The following is a 14,330-nucleotide window of genomic DNA, read 5'->3' as shown; positions in this document are numbered from 1 at the left end:
CTCAGAAGGGGTAAATGTTTTTTGCTGCTAATATGAGCTAAGCCTCACTTGTTACACCACATTCATTAAACTATTACACTACTACAAAGAAATACACTCTTAAAACTTAGAACACTAGAAAGTTGGGTCACAATACATGGCATAGGACAGTTGTGGCAAAATACATAGAATAGAAAAATTGGATATACTAATAGGGCAGGCATTACAAAGTTGTAACAAATAATTGGGAGAAGGTAGAACATTGAAACGGCTACAGCTCCCCACCACCCGGCTGAAAAAAATTTCTGGGGAGAACACTGGACAAGTATAATTCCTCTCCAAAGGCCAAAAAAAAACCTGACATGATACTACCAACCATTAAAAAATTAGTATAGAGGGTAGACGTTTTTGCTGCTTATGTTAGAGCAGGATGTTTACCTATACGGTGCTCCATGGTGCTTGCACTTATTGAGCAGATATATAATTTATGTGACATACCAAAAGAGATATTCATTGGAAGAGCTTGCTTAAAAAAGAATGTACCTTTGGTGCAAGTTGTCCTTAAATGAATACATCTAATACCCTCCTTGTCCCTGTTCCCATGGGTTTGTTTTTAATTTGGGCATGCAGACTGCAACTTCATTTTATTCTATAGAAAAGCCATGTTGAGAGTGGCTTCCAGAAGTCCTGATAAGTATGAGCTTTCCCTTAGGAATGAATAATGCAGCACCGCAAATGTTAAGAATGACCCAGTGAGGATGCTGTAAGAAAAAAAGGCTGTTCCGGTCATGGCCACACAGTGAGGATCACCTAAACGGCAATGAAAGTAAATACTGGACTGGGTGGGATGCACACGGAGAGGGCTGCACTCATTAAAGGACAAATGTACCAGTACATTTTAGCTTTAAGATTCAGTCTGACCTAAACTGACATTTCTCTTGACGGGGCAATAAATCACTTGCCATATTTTTGTAGGTATCAGGTACTCCTGTCAACACTTCTTTGGCTTTGTTTCAAACCAAACTTGGTGTAGTGCTTGCTGGTACAGGAGCTTTTAACCAACACTCCTGGACTAATGGTTCATATCAAAGGAAAGAAGCACTAAAATTAACACAGACATCCAGCAATATAGGAATCTAAAAATTAATTAACCTATCATTGTCTATCTATTAGTGAAATACAAGTTTTGGGAGGGTTTAGCCTTTTACTGAACAATGTAACCGCTTCTCCAAAAACCCCGAAGAACTATTAAAAATAGCATTTGGAAAAAAATTATGTCATTATTAAAGTCAAAAGAACAAATAATACACAAACAGCCCTGTGATTCCAGTTTTTGAGAAGTTGTCTTTATAAATGAACCCTGAAGTTTTTCCTGAATACCAGGGAAGTGTGATCATAAAATGATGATGGAAATGTGCTGATAGGATCATACCTAACTTGCTAGTAACAACCCGGAGTAAGATGAGTCTGGCTGCAGTAGGCACAGCTATCAGGGTGACAACAATATAAAAGCAAATTGTAAAATCCTGATCTTCCTGTAATTGTTTTTATCTGTCACAAAGTCTAAAAATCCCACTGCAACTTGAAGGAAAAGGAATGACCAATAAAAAGGAATGTAACTGTTGCTGCCAGTAGAAATCCCATTGGGCTAACAAAGTTTATCCCAAAATTGTATCTAAACTTCCAACAAATGTAATTTATTACAGCTTACCAGTTCTCAGATGTCATTGCTGCATATGTTCAGGCTTTTTTCCCTTTAGTTATCTTTTTATGAGGAAGTAAGTAAACAGGTAGACAGTGGAGAAGCAGTTGATATAGTGTACTTGGACTTTGCTAAAGCATTTGACACAGTACCCCACAGACGGTTAATATGCAAGTTAGGGTCAAGAGGTTTAGAAAAGTCCATCTGTAAATGAATAGAGAACTGGATAAGGACCGCATCCAGAGAGTAGTGTTTAATGATTCACACTCTAGATGGTCTAATGTTATTAGTGGTGTACCTCAGGGTTCAGTGTTGGGACCTTTACTGTTTAACATCTTTATAAATTATATAGAGTTTGGGATTAAAAGTACCATTTCTGTGTTTGCAGATGACTCCAAACTATGTAATGGAATTAGGCCCATACAGGATGTCTATAATCTACAAGCAGACCTGGATGTACTGTTTGATTGGGCAGCCAAGTAGCAAATGACATTTAAGTTAGATAAATGTAAAGTTATGGACTTGGGAGCTAACAACATGCATGCTTCATACTGTCTAGGGGGAATACATTTGAGGGAGTCAGAAATGGAAAGGGATCTGATGGTTCTGGTAGATCATAGACTTAATAACAGCATGCAATGCCAAGCTGCAATATCTAAAGCTAGCAAAGTACTTTCTTGTATTAAAAGAGTATTAGACTTGGAGACATTATCCTGCCCCTGTACAAAGCATTGGTCAGACCACATCTGGAATATGCAGTCAAGTTTTGAGCACCAGTTCACAAAAAGCACATTGTGGAATTGGAGAGAGTGCAGAGAAAGGCAACTAAATGATTAAAATAAATGGGGGAGCTCAGATATGAGGAGAGATTAGCTGAACTGAATCTATTCTCCCTTGAGAAGAGACGTTTAAGGGGGTATATGATCACCCTGTATAAATATATAAACAGTCTATATAGAGAACTCTTTTCACAATTATTCACTTTGAGATCATTACAAAGAACAAGAGGGCACTCTTTGCGTCTGGAGGACGCAAAGAGTGTAAGGTCTGTGTAAGGTCTGTGAAAATGTGGAATCGGCTTCAGGAAGTAGTTTCAGCAAGTTCTATAGATTGCTTTATGAAAAAGCTGGATGTTTTTCTAAAGCACAGAATACAACTGGGTATTAAAGCTTTAAAGTAAAAATAACAATGACCGTTTTTCCAGAGAACATCAGATTGCCTCATGGAATCAGGAAGGGATTTTTTTTCCCTGTTGGAGCAAAGTGAACTAGGGTTATTTTTGCCTTCCTCTGTACCAACTATGTCCATAGGATTTTATATCTGGGATATGTCTATTTCCCTAGTGGTTGAACTTTATGGACTTTTAAACTAATGTCTTTTTTCAACCTGACCTACTATGTAACTTTTTTTACCTGGTGATTTTCCCAACAGCTAGTTCTGTCCTAAGGTTATAACACTCATTTACTTTAGTACCCTTTCAGACTTATGGTATACCACAGCTTTTTATTGTTTACTCAACCATGCCTCAGCCATTTCTATTTAACTGTATGGAACAGTTAGAAACCACTTTTTGCCAGAGGTTTTGTTTGAATTTTGGTGGGGTTGCAGTACAGTTCTTGAAAGCAACATTACACTTCAGTCTCTGTGGTTGTTTTCAAATATCAAATGAAGAGTAAAGGTCAAACTTCACCAACATGTTCCCCTCACCCAAGATTTTCAAGCAGTGTAAGTACCAGAAATGACCTGGAATCAGCCTCTCACCATCCCTGGAAAGGATGGTTGAGGTGTAAGATAAGTCAGAAATACATGGAGCCAATCAGCTAATGTGCTGACAATAAGAATGCTAATAGAAGGTGAGTTTATAAATTAGGTAAGCTTATAACTGTGCTAAAAATCACAGGCTGGGTGCGGGTACAGGACAACCTGAGCTCAGGGAAAGTGGAATAAATGATGACCATCAGACTAAGAACACATGGTTGCATTTGAGTTGTGGTGGGGTTGCAGCACAGTTCCTGGAAGCGACATTACGCTTCTGTCCGTGTAGTTTGTCCCATAGAAAAAGAACTGCAACACAACCTCATGCAAAAGCATTTATCAAACACTGTGGTTGACTCTAAAAACTGCTCTCAGGCACATATAGGCGTTCCCAGGTGCTAACAACGCAGTTTTCAAGTGCAAGTCTAAAGGAGGCCCATTGGTACAAGCTTTAAAGTTCTAAATTTTCCTTACACCAATGTTGAAAAATAACAATATTGTGAAGTAATATTAGCAATATTGTTTAAACTTGGCAAAAAAATGAATCTGTTTACCCAACCTCAAAAAATACTTTTTAAAAAGAATCAAATGAAGAGTAAAAGTCAGCATGTTCCCTTCACTAAACAATTTCAAGCAGTGTAAATACCTGAATTGATCTGAAATCAGCCTCTCATCATCTCTGGACAGGAAGGCTAAGTACACACCTGCAATAATTGTCGTTGGAAAAGATCTTTTGCGATCCTTTCCAACGACAAACGACTGCGTGATACATGATACATGAGTACCGTTCTGCTCTGCAAAAAACGGGAGAACGGAGCGGCACCTCGCTGCACTCCTTCCCCTTCACTTGCATTACGATTATTTAGGTTTAGGGTGAGGTTTAAGATAAGGCTGAGGTTTAAGATAAGTGAATACCACATGAAGGCATTCAGTCTATGTGTGGACAATAGGAGTGCTAATAGGAGGAGGTAGCAGGGTGGCAGAGGTGAGCTTATAAATGTGCTGAACAATCACAGGCTGGGTGCAGGTCCAGGACAACCTGGGCTCTGGGTGGATTAAATTATGACCATCAGACATCTAGGGCTGAAAAATGACTGCAGGGGAAATCTCTGGATTGAAATTTGATATTACAGCAAAAGCTGTTTTTGTTATTTTTCTCTCCTAATATGCTGTTAGCTTTTAGTATATTTTTTATGTTTTTTGCTCGTTTTCTTCTTTCCTATTCTACTGCATTCTTCTATACCTAGAAGTATGCAACCCATGCCAATGGGTGCCAATGAGGTCCAAAACACACAAATGTTTTTACCTTATTAGGTCTCTAGTTTGAGAAATACTTTCTCAGTTGCTTCTGATTCTTGCATCTCCTAAATTTTACCAGGTTAATTCTGGTAGAGCAAGTTTGCAATTTAGATGACATGGCACTTAGTGATTATAGTAGAGGGCCACATTTACTTTAGGATGCCACTGATTACAAGAAAAGAACGTCCCTCTGTGTTAGTATATGAAGAGGTCAGAAGTAGTGAGGGGTATGTTGGGGTATTACAGAATGTACAGTAAATATGGTATAAGCTGATGTTTTATCAGCTATGTTTAAGAAGTACATACCTAGAAAGACATCGTTCCTCTGCAGCACAACGTAGGGAATACAAATGAGCACGCTGGACATAAGTTGCAGCTTGAACATAACTTGGATCAGGCACTAAATCAGGAAGCCCTGGAAGAGAAAATATGTTTTAGTAAAACACCTGGTAACATACTATAAGTGGTATGTGTGTTAAAATTTCAGATAAGTAGGAACCCTAAATCCAATTCCTGATATTATAAATATGTATTTTACCTTAACAAGTGCCTACAACATGGTTGTATTAAACATTTTTATGATCCCTGAGCACCTAGAGCTTCTACATCAGGTCCAAATAAATGTAACAGTGATGTTTTTGGTTACAATTTAGAAACATTTATTGCCTCTTTATTTGCTATATATAGATTGGTTTAAATAACTTTTAAAACTTACCTCTCCCACTCTGACCATTACGAAAAACATTCCCAGCACTGGTTCTTGCTTGTTGTCCTCCTTGTCCTTCACTTCCACTGTTTGGGGCACTAGCTACCCGGCTCTGAGGTTGAAAAGCATCCGGACGCGGTGGTCCAAAGTACCCTCCTTCACCCTGACTTGTTCCACCATATGGTGGAACCCCTCCTTCACTAGTCCCAGTTCCTACTCCTGGTCGCACTGGATCACTTACTACTGGAATATCACCACCACGAAAGAGGCTGTGGGAAAATCGCCGGTCAAGTCCATCTTGTGGCACTACAGGGTTGGCAGCCGCAGGTTGCTGCGGAGGAATGTTAGGAGGGACCCCAAAATAAGGGGGTTGAGCATACGGTGGATTTGGTTCTTCATAGAAATCTTCATAGCCCCCTCCCCCTCCCCAGGGTGGCTGTGCTGCAAAGCCACCTCCACCTCCACCACCTCTGGAATAACTATAGGATTCTTCATAGCCTTGGGGGTAAAAATCTGGTTGTGCTACAAAAGGAGGCTGTGGTCTTGGTACAAATGGAGGTCCTACTGAGTTCTGGGAGAAGGTTTGTCTTATTCTACTGCCTCCTCCACCTCCAGCCCCTGCGGAAGCTACAAAGCGACTTGATGATGAGCTTGATGATTCACCCCTGCCTTGCCAATTATCTGGCACCTGTCCAAAACCAAATGGGTGACGGGTGTTGCCCCTCACTGTCTGTGATCCAGTTCGAGGCAAAGTGGGAGCCTGACGGCGGAGATCCCCGCCACTTCGACTCCCATCCAGCAAAACTCGGGTTCTTCCTCCGTTTTCCCCCGCTGGTTGGTATTCTGAGCCAGAATTGAGGAGCCGGTAACGTCTTCCGCTCTCTTCCCACTGGATCATCTGACCCCAGCCGGCTCCATCCTGACCAAAAGACAAAGAAATTCCGGACAGCCAAATACACAGCTGAGCTACGAGAGCCATGTTTATGCCTCCTAACTCACCCGTAAAATGTATAATATGGCAGTGGTGATTGGCAGGTTATATTGACAATACCAGGCTACAGGGGCAATACCAGGGTAAAAGGACAATACCAGGTTACAGGGTCAATGTCAGTGTAAATTGACAATGCCTGGTTACAGGGGTAGTGCCAGGTTAAAAGGACAATGCTAGGTTACAGAGACAATGCCAGGGTAAAAGGACAATGCCTGGTTAGATGGGCAGTGCCAGGGTACAGGGACAATGCCAGGGTAAAGGGACAATGCCTAGTTACAGGGGCAATGCTAGGTTACAGGACAATGCCAGGTTACTAGGACAATGCCAGGGTAAAAGGACAATGTCAGGGTAAAGAGACAATGCCAGGTTACAGGGACAGTGTCAGGGTAAAAGGACAATGCCAGGTTACAGGGACAATGCCAGGGTAAAAGGACAATGCCAGGTTACAGGGACAGTGCCAGGGTAAAAGGACAATGCCAGGTTACAGGGGCAATTCCAGGTTACATGGACAATGCCAGGTTACATGGACAATGCCTAGTTACAGGGGCAATGCCAGGTTACAGGGACAATGCCAGGGTAAAAGGACAATGCCAGGTTACAGGGGCAATGCCAGGGTAAAAGGACAATGCCTGGTTAAATGGGCAGTGCCAGGTTACAGGGAGAATACCAGGGTAAAAGGACAATGCCTAGTTACAAGGGCAATGCCAGGTTACACTGACAATGCCAGGGTAAAAGGACAATGCCAGGTTACAGGGACAATGCCAGGTTACAGGGACAATGCTGAACAGGTTACTAGCTTGTGGGAACTCCTCAGCTTTGCTGGCAGTGCAGAATACACATGGTGGGTCCCAGATGAGGTTCCTGTGGGGGCTGTATGAGGAGTCCTGTAAATCCTCAGTGCAGATGTCAGCCGGGAGATTGCAGGTTAGTCCCGAGGAGCAGGCTGAGGTAATCTGCAGAGATAATGAGGTGCAGAGGAAATGTCACATCCTTTGTTCAGTCCGTCCCGTGTTCATCCCTGCCTGTAACTTTCTGTGCCCCTGCAGTGCCGTCTTCCCTTCACTCTTATCTTTTCCACACTCTCCCCATCACTCCATTTCTGCCCTGACTTCCTGTTTATCCCCCTCTCTCTCTCCCCCACTTTCCCCTCTCTCCGCCCTCCTTTTTTCTTCCTCTCCTGGCTCTATTCTGCGGGCGTGCACGTTTCTCTCAGGTCTGTCCTGTGTCACCCAGTGGGCTGCCCTCTCAGCTGGCTGCAGAATTCCTCTATTCCAGCCCCATTCCCCCCAGGACAGGGTGAATATGCTGCCAGTAATTCACCCCCCTGCAGAGGAGCCCTCAGAGCTCTCCTCATGTCACTGAACACAAAATTCCCTTTACAAGAGAAAAAAAACAAAGACAATTTGCTGAAATGTAATGCTGATGTTTTCCATGTTATATAAAGCAATTTAAGTGCAGACAGATGCTGTGTTTACATAAAGCAGGCTGATTAATGGCCGGGGACAATGGGTTGTGGCGTCGCTTCCCAAACTGTGGTCTGTAGCGTACAACCGCCAAGTTTGCATTGTCCGAGCACTAATATTAAATTATAACGTGTACCCTACACTTATAGAACTGCCCGGGTGTGTACACACAGTGTGCTGGGAATATATCTGATTCAGGCTGTCTACACAAACAGATTTTGTTGAACAAAATGCATTTGTTTCTGCATTCACACAACATTCACATGTGAAACACAAGTATTATTGCAACAGTTACATGCTTTGGTGCATTGCGGCCGTGTCATTTGTTATGAATGGTGCCCCAGTATACCTCCAATATACAGGAGTGCTGGGTGTTACAAATATTCAACTTTCTACATATGTTCATCCTTTGAGATGCATTGCAGACCATTCATTTTGAATGTAGCGTTTCGCCAAACACAAACACATGGCCTAAAGCACACTGCATTTAAACATGAATGGCCCCATAAAATATGGCCGAATATTAGGCTATGTTCAGTGGGGCATTGGGGTTCCCACTTTTTCCAGGTTTGTTGTCAGCATTCTCCCTGTAGATGTCAGGGAAAGCCACTAAAGTAGCTAATCTCATCCAGGGTTCCATGGAGTTGATAGGGGGTCCATGATTAATGGTTGATTGACCTCTTTGATGGTGCCTGCCTAGTTCCAGAGCCAATGCCTATTGGTGGAGCCAGCTGCATGACACCAATTATTAAAGGTGGCATTCTGACCACCATTGTAAGGAAGGGCATTGGTCTCACTGTGACCATCAATGTAGAGGCATTTGTACCTATGCTTAATTTTTGTTTATAACATACTTTATTTATTCATTTGTATAGAAAAACAGACATACAAGGTAATATAGGAACTGTAAACTAGGTCAGAGACAGCATGTTAGAGCATTGTGATGACATCAGATGCTAAATAGGAAAATTATTTTACTTGACATAGGGCGAAACATGATGTATAAAACTATACTCATAAGCTAGTAAGTATCTAACCATTTTAAGTATTCAAGATAAGTTGCATACCAGGAGGGTACATTTAAGTGATCAGTAATCTTTTTTTTGCATTCACATAGAAAAATACTACCCTAGCCGCTCTCTTCGCTCCTCCAATGACCTGCTAATGACTTCCTCACTCATAACTTCATCACACTCACAACTCCAAGACTTTTCTAGGGCTGCCCCAACTCTCTGGAATGATCTATGCTGCCTATTCGATGAATATAATGATCTATGAATGATCCTTTTCGTCTTGCTCCTACTTTCTGCTCATTTAAAAGAGCACTCAAAACCCATTTTTTCGAACTTGCCTACTCGTCTTCTTCTGTCTTTTGAAACCATCACTACTTACCACATATCTCCCCTCCTTTTGTGTGTTACTTCTCCCACCCCTTAGATTGTAAGCTCTTCAGGGCAGGGTCCTCTCCTCATCCTGTGTCACTGTCTGTATCTGTCATGTGCAACCCCTATTTATTGTACAGTGCTGCGTAATATGTTGGAGCTATATAAATCCTGTTTATTTTTATTAATATTAATAATAATAATATCAATATTATTAATCTCTCTAGGTCTTTATGAATTGTTTCCAGTTAAACTAGTTGGCTTCAAATTTACCAGGAAGTAAAAAGGATAAAAAAACGCATTAAAGTGAATAAAATAATGAGGCCTGAACGTTGCATGTAGCGTTTAGGCCAGCGCTCTTCAGTGCAAAGCACAACCAATGAGAAAATGTGTATTGAGCAGATGCACCCTTTTAAACAGCTGGAGGGTAGTAGGTGGTATACACAGCTTGCCAGGGGCATATTTGTACATCTGGGTAAAAAACTGCTACTGGAAGCATTTGCCTGCACTTTAAGCAAGTGTTAGTTGGCACGGAGACACTTTCTAGTGATTTCAGTGTTCCATTGGCTCATTCAATGTAAGGGTTATTTAAAATGACTACCAATGGAATTTGACACTTATCATTTCCTAATTTAAAGAGGCACTCCTTCACTGGACCCAACATAGGAATGTATTGACCCACTGCCCACCAATGTAATGGGCTATGTCCCTATTGCATGCTTACACATTATGGCTAAAGCTCACCACCATAATGTGGACTTTAGTTCCACTTTAACTCCTGTTAGCAACAAGAGTTATGAGCTCAATATGCCTAATATATTTATTTTCCAGATACAACCCCCCTGTTCTGTGCATTCTCCCCTTTCCTCTTTGTTTTTGCAAAGGTTGTTACAAAAGAATAGGGACCTATGATAAAACAAGTGGAGGGAGACTTCATGGTTACAGCACTGATGGAGAAAGCAACTCCAATAGCCAACGTGCCAGCTAAAGTTTCCTGAACAAATAAACACCAGGGTATGATTCAACCCTCCAGTTTGTTTCTGTTACCAAAACATCAAAATGGTTGACTGATTTTTAAATCTCATCAAACGAAAACCATATGGTAGTTTTGAACCTCACAATTAGATAATCACAATTTACTCTCATACACAATAAGTATATGGATTAAATTGAATTAAACGTATCCTTTGTGGAAGAAAATAGTTGGCTTTCATGTGACACTTATGAATCTGATAATCATAGGCTGCAGAACGTAGGGTTATGTATTTAAAGAAAAAAAAATGTACAGTGTGATGTCCTGTCAGTAAAATAATCCTTGTGAGCTTTACAGCAAAGCCACTATCACGCATTTTTTTACATTTGATTTGTAGAACAACATCTACTAAAATTATGTTTTGGTGGCCATTATATCTAAGTACTTGGGCTGTAATTAAGGTGATATTTAAGAAATATATAAAATTCTAACTCCTGATCCTAGTGAACAGTGGATACTGGAGAAAGACTGGTCCACACACAGGCCTAATTTTCTTTTTGGAAAACAATGTAAGTAGTAAATTAGTGATTGGTGAAACATAAAACATTAGGAGAAGTAACTTCCAATGGCCATATAAACAATAAACAAGTGGAAGGTGCCCAGCTCATTAACCTATAAATTGATTTAGATTCCTATTACATGTAGTGCAATAGACACTTTTTTCCTTTATCTGTTTCATTATCATTTATTCCAGTCACATTATTTTACAAGGACACAGAACGGTTAATATAAGTTGAATTTATTGATAAGATACTAAACTCCTCTTGTCATCTAATGACCTTCTAATAATGAGTTAGTCCAGGCAGCAGTGATATTTTCCTTTGCAATAGACCGTGGCAGGTTGAATCATCTTCCTATATATATCACAGGGTCTTTTGGGAAAACACCAGTTCAAAGTATCAGCTCTATGAAATTGTAGTGGCTAATAGTATTTAGATTCAATATCATACCAGCCAATAGAAGCACGCCGACCATGTACCTAGTAAACCTTTGTTATATATGTTACTATTCATAATACTCATGTTCATTAGCCATTTGGTAAATATAGATTTACTGTCCTTACATGCTGGCTTTGACCCTCGCTGCAATACACACAATGCTATAAAATGAAACAGCACAGACATTTACACAGGATTAAAACTTTGCATGCAGTGCACTTCCCAGGGCATTATTACAACTATCAAAAGGGCAGAATATTGTATATACTGGTTTCCATGGGGCATTCCACATTCCTCTCACTAACCACAGATGCAGACTTTTACTGCTTACTACCCCCTGGGGCACTTTTCCCTTCCACTAACTACCAAGTCTGGGGTATTGTTTACTCCCAAAGATTTACTGCCCCCAGTCCAGCCCTCCTAAGGTCCAAAGGACAATGATCCAACCTTTAGTTTAAAAAGGTTAAAGATCCTGGATTTATTGCCTTGGACAGAATTCGTCCAAATTAAAGGGTGGGGGAGGGCATGGCACAAATGATCAAATCACTGATTGCCACTGTATAATATTTGGATAAGATTTTAAGAAATAAGGAACAAAGAAGACCATTGTACAATTTTTGTTTTGCAATAATAATTTTTTGTGGTTGCAAAGGATTAGATCTTTGCGGATCATTCAATTGACGTTGCTAGACTGCTTATGTGGCAATGGGCAAACTTAGCATTGTTGTAGACTGGTAAGGTGGGCCTTTCATGGTCGTCCTATTGATAGGACTAAGTATGTCTAAATTGTTCATTTAGTTCATTACACACAGGGATATAATTAAAAAACACTGTCCTAAAATCCATTAAACCCATTCAATGAACGAGGCAGAGTATAGACATTTCTTCCGGGGAGGAATGGGCTACATGGTGCTAGAAGTCCATCAGACTTTCAGGTGTCTTAGATTTAGGATATCATCATCACCTCCCAGTCTTAAAACATTTGTGCTAATTTATGAATGAATTGAGAATCTGCGCACAATAAATGGGTCACTGTTAGCAAAATTGCTACTAACATTGGTGCCACAGTATACAGGCAGCACAGTATTATGGAAATCAGCCCGTGCCTGAAATTGGGGATAGCTGCTGTTAGTAGCCAACACAAACATTTAAGCCACTGTAGATTGGAAGAGAAGAGAGGGGGACATTATGTTTTTCGATAAAATTATGTCGGTGTCCTAGGATTAGGACATCATCTTTACTCAGGTTTGAGACATTTGTGTTGATTTACTAAATGATTTAAAATTGACACACAAAATTGTGTGAATATTTATTCTATCTAATAAATCTATTCTTCAATCCTGTGAAAAGTAAATCCCTGTTTACTTATTTATATAATTAAATAATGATCCTAATATATTTGTTTGTAGCTTTTTAACCTATTAGCCAACTATTCAGTTGTTTTCTTTTTACTCTAAATGAATCATTTGTTGGTAAATTTCCTAGTGCACCAATAATAATAATAATATTCCACCAATAATGTACACACACTAGATCACTGAACGACTGTACACACAATAGATAGTGAATGATCCGCGTACAAAGGGATGCGCCAGGACAGTCGTTCGTTTCCAGTGACATTCATCAGGCATTGTTGGCCTGTCGTTGTGCACTTTTTTTGTTAACAATTATCAAACGATCAGTCGTTAATCGTTCATTTTCAACAACAATTATTGCACATGTGTACGTAGCCTAAGTATACTTCAGGGAAGACAAAAGTTATCAGAGTTAGAGTGATGGTTGCAGGGTAGGTAACAAATGGGGTTATAGGGGAGGTGAGGACGCAGAGGTGATCAGTGGTGAAAGGGGTTTTAGAGGTGGCAAAATTAGTGGTGAAGAGGAGGGTTGCAAGGGATTGGTAGAGGAAAGAGGATCACGGGAGGTTACTGGAAGGTCCTGCGGGAAGGTGCAGATGTGATCAATGGTGACGGTGTTATGCAGAGATTAGCAGTAGTGAAAGGCAAGTGAAGAGGTGGGCATTGGTGCAGAATGAATGCAAAGGTGAGCAGGGGCTAAATAGTGCAGATGCTAGCAATAAATGTATAGCTGAGCAGTGAAGAAACATATCAAATCAAATAATTCAGTTTTTAAAATAAGTGTAAACAGGTTTAAATGTGCATGTTTTAATGTATTTGTGAAACATTGTTGTTGTGGTACAGTAGTTCATTTATATTTTGTGGGTACAAGGATTGTACTGTGCGGGCTCTTGTTCTCGTTAGCTATGCCCCTTAAAGACCTTCCCATTGTCAATGCAGTGTTGCTACACCCAACATTCTTTACAGTGTGCGTAGCATGCCACATCATTGTTCTCCTTCGAGCCCCCTGGGGTGCCTTTTCAGGCGAGCATTTATTTGCAATACGGAAAGAAAAAAATTCTCTGTTTTAAATTATGGTGTTATTACCAACATGTTAGATTTTTACTTCACCGCTTTACAAATAAGAATAAGCAAGTTCTTACTTGAACAGAAACAAATAGTTGACAGTTTGTTTTATTATTACTATTTGTCTAATAGCATTTGTCTTTTTTATAGCTTTGCTGATATTTTAGTAATAAATCTCTATTTGGGTTCCAATATGTTATCAACTTTGTTTTTTGAGTCATAGGATTAAGAAATGGTAATTTCATTAGATGTACTGGGGATTTGTTCTGAGCTCTCCAAATAATATTGCTTTATTGAAGTAAAATGACCCTTATTAGGTAAATGGACCCATGGGGGCTGATTTAATAGGACAGTAATGCTTACCTTGGCCCAATGAACCTGTGTTTATTTCAAACACCCAATTGTGTGCAAAATTAAAAAAAAGTTGTGCACTCCCCTTTACATGATTGGATGTTTGAAGAAAACACAAGTTCACTCAGTCAGCATTCAAATTACTACTTTAGTAAATCATCACTTTATATTTCCCTTTCAGGCTGTTGCACATGTATGTGACCGGTGAGGAGTTAACGGAACCAGCAGTGGTGTACAGGCTGGCAGTAGGACCTCCTCATACAGCCTGCTCCTCCTTTCATGCTTTCCTAAGCTTTGCCCTGGGGGCTGGA

General features: G+C 40.3%; 1 protein-coding gene across 1 annotated transcript in view; it reads right to left on the bottom strand.

The window, feature by feature from the left end:
- LOXL1 (lysyl oxidase like 1) overlaps positions 1 to 6,570 on the bottom strand; it is a 19,647-nt gene extending 13,077 nt beyond the window's left edge. The window contains exons 1-2 of the mRNA XM_072402137.1: positions 5,451 to 6,570; positions 5,042 to 5,150 (exon numbers count right to left, since the gene is read on the bottom strand). Of these exons, the coding sequence (XP_072258238.1) occupies positions 5,042 to 5,150; positions 5,451 to 6,420 (1,079 nt within the window). The 5' untranslated portion in view covers positions 6,421 to 6,570. The remainder of the gene's footprint in view (positions 1 to 5,041; positions 5,151 to 5,450) is intronic.
- Positions 6,571 to 14,330: the final 7,760 nt, after the last annotated feature.

This window comes from Pyxicephalus adspersus, chromosome 2 (genome assembly GCF_032062135.1).
Source record: "Pyxicephalus adspersus chromosome 2, UCB_Pads_2.0, whole genome shotgun sequence".
NCBI classification, from domain to species: Eukaryota; Metazoa; Chordata; class Amphibia; order Anura; family Pyxicephalidae; genus Pyxicephalus; species Pyxicephalus adspersus.
This window is presented reverse-complemented; position numbering and strand designations above follow the sequence as displayed.